Source organism: Larimichthys crocea, chromosome VII (assembly GCF_000972845.2).
Source record: "Larimichthys crocea isolate SSNF chromosome VII, L_crocea_2.0, whole genome shotgun sequence".
Classification (NCBI taxonomy): domain Eukaryota; kingdom Metazoa; phylum Chordata; class Actinopteri; family Sciaenidae; genus Larimichthys; species Larimichthys crocea.
This window is the reverse complement of record NC_040017.1, coordinates 6130412-6142468: the sequence shown is the minus strand read 5'-3', so window position 1 is coordinate 6142468 and position 12057 is coordinate 6130412. Positions and strand designations below refer to the sequence as shown.

Below are 12057 nucleotides of genomic sequence, written 5' to 3'. Positions count from 1 at the left end.
CACTTTCCAACCTTCATTCACAATCAACAGCCTGCATCAGCCAGCTTCATCTTCCACCTGCAGCTTTTTGTCTGTGAGGTGACATTAAATGACAAGTGTATCTTAATAACAGTTAATTACAAGTTTAAATGAGAGGCATGAGTACCCTGATTATATGATGATGTTTGCTGTGTACAAGCAGCTATCACCAGTCAGCTTCAGCCAGTCAGTATAGCTACAACATTCACCGGCATCATCAGCTAAAGACAGCAAAACCCTCTGCATGCAGGTCTCCAACAGCCAACGAAACTCCCCAAATGTATTGTTTAAAAACAAAGTGTTAGGGCGGCAGTAGCCCAGTCCATAGGGACTTGGCTTGGGAACCGGAGGGTGGCCGGTTCAAGTCCCACATGGACCAAAAATATGGAAGGTGGACTGGTAGCTGGAGAGGTGCCAGTTCACTTCCTGGGCACTGCCGAGGTGCCCTTGAGCAAGGCAGCCGCTCACTGGGTGCTGGTCTGGCTGGCTCCCCATCACTCCACCATCTCTCTCCACGTTTGCATGTCTATGAGCCCTTGTACCTTATACTGCATGTGTGTGTCTGGGTTAAAATGCATGTCAAAATAAAATAGAGTGAAAAAAGAATTTCCCCATTGAGGGATTAATAAAGTATATCTTCTTCTTCTTAATGCACATTAGAATTAAAAGTATATTAGATATCATAAATCAGGGATGACATAGCCATGTAGCCATTAGGTATATAATTTGAGATATGAGATAATGGCCTCAATGGTTGAATGGTGGTTTATCTCATTTAACTTAACATTATTTTAGCAGACAGTCACATTGCTATGGGTGGGCGGCCAGTCTCAACCACAGCTGCAGCTACAGTTTTCTACTGTAACCTCTCCTGCCTTCTTTTTAAAAAGCCATATTAAACCCCAGCTTATGACTAGAGTTGCCTAGATTAGTAAATCAAGAGAAAGTTGAAACAGCAGAGCAGCAGCGACCTGTAGTCACCTGTGCGCGGGATGAGCGCGCTCTCTAACGGTCACCGGCCGTCCTTGCACCGCTGTTGCCATGACGCCGGCCGGGCAGAGGGGGCGGTATACGCTGCTGCAGTGAACCCCGCTCCGCTGCTAGCGCTACCAGTCGGGCTCAGAGAAAGAAGTAGGAAACAGCGGCCGCACAATTAACTATAGTAAGTTACGAACAAGGGGAGGCGACCGACGAGGAAAAACAAAGCAGCGTTTGTTCCGAGGAGCACCTTGAGTTGCCTTTAGCTGTCTTGACAAACCGGGGGGAGCTGGTGAAAACGCCGTTTACAAGGTACTGTGTAATGTTGTGAATTAATATTTGTGCTGTGACGCTACTTTAGCCAATAACGGCTGCTTTAAAGTTAGCCAGTTGACGCTAACAATAACTGTTACATATCTGCTAATGTTAGCACGTTGGACAGCTCGTAGCTGGACGTAGCCTGCTGTTGATGCGCTGCTAAAGTCAGGCATGGGTCTGAGAGCAGCGAGGAGCTGCTGCCTGCCAGGCCTGGCTAACGGCATGCTAACGCGGCTAACTAGCCAGCTAGCTGACGCTACCAACATTAGCTACGTGATTTAAAAAAACACGTTCTGCCATAAATTCAGACACTTCCTACAGTCTTGGCTAAATGAAGCTAAGGCTGGTAGGACATGTTTGTAAGCATTAGGCCTGCCGAGGCCTTCACACACACACACTTTCACAAGCCTGCAGTAACACTGTTTGGAGGACTGTGATTGAAATATCACAGGCCACGTTAGCCCACGAACAGATAACTACAAAGTCTGCTGTGAAAAGGGTAAACTGAGTCACACCTCTTTATTGTGTTTTTAGGTTGTGTTGCGTTTACCAGCCGCAGAACTACTTAGCGAGCAAGTATCCATTTTGTTAGCATTGCGCAAAGTTGGCAGGCTCCGCACCATCACAAAGCAGGCATGGATAACAGAGGGGCGGTGCTCACTGTCAGTACATGTTGGCCAGCTTAACTGGGCCCGTGAGGGGTTTGCAACTTTATTCGAGTTACGCCAGACTATATAACTTCACATGTCGTAATAAGCACAGCAGGAAAAACAAACAAACATGTAAATAAGTTAGCACTGGCGTTAGCTCGCTAGTGGATAGCAGTGTATCTGAAGGGCGGGGGGGTGACGTTGACGTTTGAGCCCGTGTCCAGACACTCTTTTGTTTGTTTTCTGGTGGCTGACTATACTATAACTCTACCCCGTGCTCCCCTGGCTGCTGTGACCGTGGGTATGTGACGCGCGCTCCGGCTGACATGACGGTAATGTCCGCTGAGAGAGAGAGTGGGCACCGGTTTGGACTTTTTCCTCTCTCCGTCTTTTTTTAGGCCATGCTGGGTCTGTTTGTGTAAAAAGTCAGGCCCACAGCAACCTTCCACGTTTATCAGATACCTGATTAGTAACGGAGCCATCGTGGGTTAGCTGGTTTTCAACCTGCCATATGTGTTTCCTTCCTATTTGCGTCACTGATACCGAGGCTGGTGGCGCTGCCTGCTGGCTACACTAACAAGCATTAGCCTGTGCGAAAGACGGATTTGACCACCTGGCGATGGCGAGGTGTGTCGAGATTACTAACCCGAGGACAAGTTTTCTATTCCAGCTCAGTCACACATGACACATCATATATGAGCGGTGGATCGCACCTCCCACTTTAGGTGCTGCTTGCTTTATATATTCCTGGCCGCAGCGTTGCTTTCTAAATGTGGACTCCCTGCCAAAAGACATACGAGGAAGAGTGTGACAGCTCCAGGGTTTGTGTCCAGAGTTTAGAGGATCCCAGCAGGACAACAGGTTGGTGTCAGACTGTTAGACCAGTGCCTCTTTTAGTGTTTGACATGTTCCTTTTTGTGTTAAATCTCAGTGTCAGAGTGTAAACAAATGTCCAAATCTTTATTTAGTTAAAAAAGATCATAAGGCTGGGAATAAGTTTTTGTTGATGACCTATTTATTTCCGTCGCAGGCTCTTGGAATAGGTGGTGTAGTCATCCTGTGTGACCCGCCGTGAGTGAAGAGGCACATTTAGGCTGCCGTGTCGCTAATTACACGGCTGTTCACTTCTCGACAGGGTCACGAAACTTTGGCTTTTGCCCCGTGGTGTGTGTGTAAGGTGGTTGGGTGGGTCAAGGCATTTTGTAGATAAGGGTCCTTGTAAAGTGGCTGTGAGATACGACTGTCACGTCTGTCAGCTGCATCGCTCGTGTCTTTGGGTGTGTTCTAATAAAGGTCAGTATGTTCAGCAAAGGGACAATATGATGACCTGGATTTGTTAGTCAGTGTTCAGGGAGCGGTGGGGGTCATACAAAAGTCTGAGGCTATGTCATGGTGTAAGTCTGATTTCATAGTAAACGTTGGCTGGTTAATCATTTACTGAAGAAGATTGCAAAATTGTGCAACTGCTCGTTCAAGGTGAAGTCTAGTTGTGATGTTTACACATTCTAAAAAAAATCATCCTCACTCTTGTGTGTTTTCAACATTTGCCTGATATGAAACTATTTTAACACTCCGTAGCAGTAAGGATTTTTTCATTAGAGTTAAGTTTGTCATCAGGGCTAGCTGCCACTGTGGTTTGTTTTACAGCAGGAGCTGTCATTGTGATATTTGGAGTACACCTGTCTTCACACTAGCTTTGTGCCAGGTGACCACACCACAGCAACAGTTATACGTTGACTAAAAGATGGACTTGAGTTGTGTAAACCACAGGATCAGCACCACCTGCTTCTCTCTCTGTCTGCTGTTGTTTTAAAGCTTTCCTGTGGTCAGCGTTCAGTTTTATAGACTGATGGGGAGATTTGAACACACACCCACAGAGCAGCCTGAATTAAACATCAGCACATAATAGATGTGCATCTTGAAACCCAAAGTATCATCCAGTTTATACACACTTGGCATTTTGTCCAGGTTCTTTGATGAAGCGCGACGCTGTACATTACATTACATTACATTACATTACATTGCATTTAGCAGACGCTTTTATCCAAAGCGACTTACAGAGGAGGACATAAGCTGAGAAAGGTGTAAAGGAGCACAGAGTAGTTGTTAGTTTTGTTAGGCAGGGAAGCATTCTCGAAACAGAAAGGTGTTTACAAGTTTGTAGCTGTCTCTCTGTGGACCTGTATCTACGTGTCAACTTAAGATCTGTCAGTCTGTGTCCAGACTTTGGTCTGGACATCATGTTTGGTATCATGTTTTGGTTGTTTGGTTATGTTTACATGAATCATTTCAAGTCAATGGCCACACATTTATAACCAGTCTGTCTCTGGGGATTTTACACACTCTTACTTCTCTTCTCATCAGTCCCTCCATCTTCACAAACACTGATCCAGTTTTACCTTTTATTCCTCAGGTGGACAGTCCGCTTCCTGGTTGCTCGTGGTAACTCTCCGCCATGCCTTTCCCCTTTGGCAAGTCCCACAAGTCGCCGGCGGACATCGTCAAGAACCTTAAGGACAGCATGACGGTGCTTGAGAAGCATGACATTTCTGACAAAAAGGCTGAGAAGGTCAGTCAATAAACTTGTTCTTCACGTACTTGTAGGATTTAAAGTAATTTGGTTAACCAGGCTGTTTTTTTGATGAGGGGACATGAGTATGAAGTGGCATACTGAAGCTTGAACTAGCGTTATATCTGCTTTATGGTATGTCTGTGTGTACTGTGTGCGTGTGATTCAGGCCACAGAGGAGGTGTCAAAAAGCTTGGTGGCCATGAAGGAGATCCTGTATGGGACTAATGAGAAAGAGCCCCAAACAGAAGCAGTGGCCCAGCTAGCCCAGGAGCTTTACAACAGCGGCCTGCTCAGCACCCTGATAGCAGATCTGCAACTCATCGACTTTGAGGTGAGACTTTTCGTAGGAGTGAGGCAGAAAAAATATTTAATGAACGAGACTGAACGAAGGCGAACGTTGGCAGACACAACACAGCAGAGGCCAAGCTTGTGTGTGTGTGTGTTTTTGTGTGTGTGTGTGTGTGTGTGTGTGTGTGTGCGCATGCGCGCGCACAGGAAGGATATGTCTTATGAGAAAATGTGGACAGTTGTGTATTGGTGACAAACCTGCCTATGTTGATATGTGAGCACACTCATGTGCCCCTGCAATATGTCAGACTGGTGCTGTGTGGTAACTGCTGCAGCAGTATCACAGCATGACTCATTGTGTTGTGTGATCCTTCTTCCTCTTTTCCCCTTTTTCATCCTCACTCTGCGTTCCAAAGAAAAGGCGTCGCAAATGTTGCAAATGACAAGCAGCTGATGTGGAAATATGACATTGATTCAATAATTTAGAAAGTTGTGCACACATTTGGTCAGCATGACACTGGAGTGGTAGCTATTTCTTAATACCCTTTTCATTATCTTGAGTGGATATCTGTCACCTCTCCACTATGCTCAACCACCTCAAAACAAGCAAGTTGCGACAGCATAGAAATAGTTTTGGCATGTCACATTTTAAAAAACAGCACACCTCATATTTAGAGCAGCATCTTGTCTTTCCAGCTGGAACTAACTCATGATTGTGTGTGTCGTATTCTCTGTTGTATTGTGTGCGTGAACTTATCCTTCATCTTACCACCAGGGTAAGAAAGATGTGGCTCAGATCTTCAACAACATCCTCAGGCGTCAGATCGGCACTCGGACGCCCACGGTGGAGTACCTCTGCACCCAGCAGAATATCCTCTTCATGTTGCTTAAAGGGTGAGGAGTCTCACACACATGCCACGCTTCATTAAGCCTTTCTTTCTTTATGAATAGTGTTGAAACAACACACTTCTGAACAGACATTCAACTTCCTGTGTAACTTCCTAACATAAAGGGAAGTAAGAGCACCTGTTTTCAAATGGTCTGACTGCTGCCCAATAAAGAAGAATAAAAATAGGCTCCACTGTTGATGCCAATAAAGCGACGTTGAACTTTGGTGGTTCCTGTGCTCTGTGGTGTATATTTATAAAACCTCCAAGTGAAAAGAGTCACTCTTGGTGATGATTTTTAAGAAAAGTCTTAGAATTATGATGAATTTTGAACAGATTAAGTACTAAAATTAGCAGCATGGTAAATGAGCGAGTCAATAAACATAATAACTCTCCGCATGTGAATAGGTGTTTATCACGTAGTGTTTATGATTACACCATTAATAGCGACTAAATTCTATGATTAGGCCTCATGCCCATTGTCACGAAGAGAGCATTTTTCTTCCTTTCTTTTTGGATCGACCAATCACACTTTTAAAAGAATGAGTCACACCATAGCAACGGGGTCAACCACACATCAGTTTTCTGTCCTTTCCTTATTTAGAGTTTCTCTGAGTATGTTCCTGAATCACTCCCAAGCTAGAGTTAGCATTTGTCAGGCTAAGTTAGGAGCTCTCTGAGAGGATTCTCAGCAGTTTTTTCTCTTCAGCTATAGTAGTCTTTTTATTATCCACAAAGCCACAAAAACAACTGATAAGGATGACAGTATTTGTACATGCCCAGAAATATACAGACGGCAATGCTCAAACAATTCTATCAATATACTTACACACAATATAAGTGTTTGAAATGACAGTTTTTCCTGTTTAGTCCCTTTAACATTAACTCGTTGTTCAACTCATTGACTCTGGTCCTGCTCCATTGGCACATCTTTGCAGTGACACATGATGACACATGATTCAACATAACAGGATTAGTGTGCGTTTAAATATCTGAATATTTAAAAGTTTGTAATAAAGCAGTATCACCAGTGCACCGTGAATTTGATTTGATGAAGTCCCGTGCTCCCGTTTTCTGCAGGTACGAGTCTCCAGAGATCGCCCTAAACTGCGGTATCATGTTGCGGGAGTGCATCAGACACGAACCGCTGGCCAAAATCACACTGTGGTCGGAGCAGTTCTACGACTTCTTCAGATACGTGGAGATGTCCACATTCGACATTGCCTCAGACGCATTCGCCACTTTCAAAGTAAGTGGGCTCTCGCATTCAGCTGTTGTTGCAGAGCAGATTTTCTTTGAGTCGCGCTCTGAAACCTCTGTGACTCCTTTTTTGCAGAAGAATTCAAAAGAATCATTTCAAAAGTAACTAGTTACATGACCTCTCTCTCCAGCATCCCCATTTCCTGCTTCCTGCTCCTTTTGTTGAAGGTGGTTTGTTTACTTTCTATAATTTGAAACGTTGTAAGTAATTAGATGGCTCAAACAGCAAATTTGATGACGCATTGGCACCTGCTGCTGCCACCGATATTGTAATTATAAAGACACGTTGACAGGAACAGATTTGAAGACTGAGGAGTTCATATGCAAATATATTTAATGTTTTAGAGACCTGAACACACCACTTGAGTGTTCTTGAGTCTGTGTGTAATTTTCCTTGTTAAAATCTGCTTAATGTTCTGCCTTTATTGGTTTATAATTAAATGTTGGATCAGAAATATAACACTTTGAATCATGTTATAACTCTATGAACACTTATTTGGTTGCTGGATGTTCAGGCTTTCTATCAGAGGGACATTGGACAAACTTGAACACACTGTTTAATGAATAGTGGTGTCAGATTTGGGTCCTGGTGAGGTTTCTTTTTATAACAAAGCATTTTTTTATTTGGTCCAAGAGGGGATTAATTTTCGGACATAATTGCAACAGTCGTCTTATGTTTTAAAGAGGATTATATCCGTAAAAATCACTAATCACACTGCAACCCAAAACATTTATTCTGTCTCATTCTAGGTTGAGCATTTACTAAGGATTATTTCGGCATGTGCGTCTGTTTGTTGTACCTACAGTGTCCTAAAAAAGTAGACTAATGGGACCAGTCCAACCATTAAGTGTGAGTTTATTTCTTACAGTGTGCTTTGTCTATTTCCAGGACCTCCTCACAAGACACAAGCTACTGAGTGCCGAGTTTCTGGAGCAACATTACGACAGAGTAAGTCCACACTGAAGTGAGACCTAGTATTTAATAGAGAATGGATTCACACAAAGTGAGATAGAAAGGCTTTAAGGTGGCATGTTAACATTATTCTAACATTTTAGATAAATATTATTAGACAAAAAATATGAATATTACATTTTAGATAAACAGAGAGCACATCAAGACAAAAACTATAGGTGCACCAGTCGTTTGAATCTTTTATGTGACTTCACCACGATTGAGATCACCATTTCTGAAAACTTTAGATGAACCCTTACTGTTTTGTGTTCACCCGTTGACATGTAAATTAAAACCGGCAGTCTGGGTGTTTGGCATGCTGGCAGTGTCTTTCCTAACAACATCAAACCAACAATTTGGGACATCATCTGCAGCCCATGAATACAAAAGTAGCTGTCAGTCTGCGAGGGAGAATCTCTCATTTTCCTGTCATTGTGTTTGAATACAAGACACAGACGCAACTATGAATTTGTGAACGCCACTACTTGACACATTTAGATGACTCTCTCTTTCTCTCTCCCTCGACCCTTACTACCCCCCCGTTTCTCTCTCTAGTTCTTTAGTGAATATGAGAAGTTACTCCACTCAGAAAACTACGTGACTAAACGGCAGTCCCTCAAGGTAAGAATCCTGAGCCGTGCTAGTAAACAGGTCTCACATAGTGGTGCAACTCTATTCAGAGAGCTATTTAAAGAAGGGGTCTTGTCAGAGTGTTGAGTTTCTCGAAACCATCCCATCTCCATCACCACGTCATGACTGCCATCTAGTGGTGGAAGCGCTGTGTATTTTTGAAATATCTTCTGAAGCCCCTTTAATAGCTCGTGTTTTCTTGACTTGCCTGATGTTTTTGACTACATTTAGTGCTCGCTGTCACCTTCATGTTTCACATTTTATTTGTAATTTTTAAAAGAAATCAATCAAATAAACATTTCTTTCTGTTTCCCACTTTCAAATGACCTAGTTACTGGGAGAGTTGCTTCTTGACCGGCACAATTTCACCATAATGACGAAATACATCAGCAAGCCAGAGAATCTCAAACTAATGATGAACCTGCTACGGGACAAGAGCCGCAACATTCAGTTTGAGGCTTTCCACGTTTTTAAGGTAATGATTCGAAGATGTAGTCAACATTAAACGTGCCGCACAATACCTGTACCTGTTAACATCCCTCTCATCTTCCTCCACCGCCAGGTGTTCGTGGCCAACCCTAACAAGACGCAGCCAATCCTGGACATCCTGCTGAAGAACCAGACCAAACTCATCGAGTTTCTCAGCAAGTTCCAGAATGACAGAACAGAGGACGAACAGTTCAACGACGAAAAGACTTACCTGGTCAAACAGATCAGGGACCTCAAGAGGCCTGCCCCCCAGGAGGCCTGAGGAAGGAGGTGGGGGGAGGAGCCACCAGGACCATGTCTGGACACCACCCAGACAACATCTGCTTAACGGACCCATCAGCAGCTGCTGTTCTGGTTTTCTGAACAAAAATTGTGGAAACAAACGAAAAACAAACGTACCCATATCAACTCATCAGGAAGTCGCCTGCTCCTCAGTGAACATTTGATTCTTCCTTTTTTTCTTTTTTCAGTATTTTTCCTTCAAAAGAAATAAGAGAAAATAATAGATGCTGCTGCTTTCTTGCACATTGAGACATGTAAGGTATATTATAATGACACAACAGTCCATCAAACATAGTGACAGAAAATGTCCGTGCATTCAAAGTAAAGGCAGACTTCCTGACACACACACACACCAAGGAACAAAAGTAGACACATGTTTACACACATATATGTATTACATAAAAACATGCATACACACATACTGCAAGAATATCAGCTAAAACCTTGTGATGGAAAATGGTACGAGCAAGTTGAACATTGGTGTGTTTGTTGCATGCCTTGAAATGTGACAGATCCATGGCTGTACCCAGCGTCGGCTCTGTGATGGCCTGCCCAGTCTGGCTCCCAGTGTTCAGTGCCACAGACCTGAGGAAAAAAAAAACGCACGCGCATCACAGCAACCGCTCCAGTTCGTATCTATGCCTTCACCCAATAACGCAACAATGGTTCATTCTAGCAATTCGCGGGGACAAGTTCTCAAATGCCATCACACTGAACCATTTACCTCCCGTGTGCTTTGTTACGACACAGCACTTGAAGCACATGAGGAAAGGAGGGAGGGATGTAAGGTATGAATTTGGTGAAGCCCAAGAGTTGGGTCTTTTTATTTACTGGGACAGGGTGAACATGTACATATGCCTTTTTTTTTTCTTTTTTTTTTGCTTTGTAGATTTTTGTTTAACCTTGACATATGAATATATATTATATATATATTACCTTAAACATCCCGTTTTTGGTTAATCGTAATCAAATTACTTTCTAAACCATAAAAGAAACAAGTTAAGTGACATTGTTTTTGCATTTCATTTTACTGCTGAAATGGTTGCTGGTGGGTTTCTTTGTACATAACTTAAAGGGCCAGCTCACGTTTAGCTAACCTATAGGATATTAACAATTTGTACAGCAGAGGAATGTCATGGTATTAGCTCTGGATCTGTTAATCCTCTTTTTATTCTCCATCTACATTTTTGAGTATCTCTCAGACTGCTGAAAAACGTGCAGGGGGGGTGTGAGCAGCGCAAGGAGGGGGAGGGAGGGGATTTGGAGAGCATTAACTGAAACATTAAAGCCTGTGTGTTTGTGCACTTTGTGAGGTGCTGAGTGATCAACATCACCTAACTGGAGTCGAGGATAGCAGGGATTTCCCCCCTCCTCAATATCATTAACTTTTTTTTTTTTTCCTCATTCTCACTTTGCTAGTGGCGAGGGAGTGCTGTGTGGCCTCACAGTGAGTGTGCTTCAGGGGTGAGCTCATCAGGACAATTTGGCAACTCAGCATATCAGTACCCCCCTCCCTACCATCTCCTCATATTTGAGCCTTTCCTTTCTGATGGTTATAATTCCAGTACAATTATGAGTGTAAAGCATTGTGGGTAGCAGAGTACTTTGGGCATGTTGGATTGTCCTCATGGTGCTGAGCAAAAACTGATGAAACCACAGATTTGTTAATTTCAGGTGAATGACACGGTCCGCTGCAAATAAGAAACCATCTCAGTGCAGACAACAGCACGACTCAGATAGCCCACAGTTCCTCCATTGAACATGCATGTTCTTCCACTGGCTGTGCATGATGCTGTACTAAAGATGTTGTACTGGAATTGTTTCTTTTTTCCAAGTATTTAACAACATTGAAATGTCAAATTGAACTCTTGGCTGTATGCTGACTTTGACTCCAGTTTCAGCATAGAGCGTGTGGGTGCTTTCAGAAGTGTCAAAGGCCTGGGCCCTACAATCGAAATAAAGACAAAAAAAACATTTGGAATAAAATAAAGCTGTGGTCATTTTTAACAACTCCTCTGTCAAACGTGTGTGCTATAATTGTGTTATGTACATCAGCTCGGTGCAGTGAAGTTGGACTTGTTTGCCAGTGGTGGAAGAAGTATTCAGATGATGAGATGAAAAAAATAGACCATTATACTTAAGTCTTGCTTTCAAAACACTGAGTCAGAAAACATCAGCAGGCTATTATCAGCAAAATGTGCCTCATTAAAACTGAAAACGATCATTATGCAAATCAGAAAATACAGCAGCCACATGAAGTTTTTCTAGCTTTGCCACCAAGAAGTTTTTTTCATAATGCTTTGACTGATCCATGAAGTGTCATTAAATGATTAATATATATAATATTAATAAGACATTTATGAGAACGTTTGAATCCTTTATAAGCTAAGTGTAACTAAAAAGTAATGTACGTCATTTTAATGTAACCAATTCTTACACTTTTGAACACTTAACTGTAGAAGCTCCCTACCTGTTTGTTTCATGTGAAAAATGTGAATCTGCAAAGTAACTAGTAACTGTCCGATAAATGTATTCGACTAAAGACTGCACTATTCACCCCCTGAATTGTATTGGAGTAGAAGTACTAAGTAAAAGAAATACAAATACTCAAGTGCAATTAGGCCATGTCAAAGCTCTATGAAATCGGCTTGTTTCACACATTACTGTCTGCTTTGCTCTAGCTTAGTTTCAGTGAGCTGGAATTAAATGTATCATTGCCATGGAAAGCAAGTA

The 12057-nt window shown here is 42.7% G+C and overlaps 1 protein-coding gene across 2 annotated transcripts; it reads left to right on the top strand.

Annotated features, from left to right (window-relative positions):
- Positions 1-1015: 1015 nt before the first annotated feature.
- Positions 1016-11334, top strand: cab39 (calcium binding protein 39). Of its 2 annotated transcripts, none has more exons than XM_010731405.3 (9): positions 1016-1308; positions 4378-4533; positions 4703-4867; positions 5600-5718; positions 6792-6960; positions 7861-7920; positions 8479-8544; positions 8885-9028; positions 9116-11334. In XM_010731405.3, the coding sequence occupies exons 2-9, from the start codon at positions 4420-4422 to the stop codon at positions 9302-9304; spliced, it is 1026 nt and encodes a 341-aa protein (XP_010729707.1). In that variant the 5' UTR covers positions 1016-1308; positions 4378-4419; the 3' UTR covers positions 9305-11334. The 2 variants fall into 2 exon arrangements, with proteins under 2 accessions (XP_010729707.1, XP_019125647.1); XM_019270102.2 differs by lacking the exon at positions 1016-1308 and adding an exon at positions 2330-2825.
- The last annotated feature ends 723 nt before the right edge of the window (positions 11335-12057 follow it).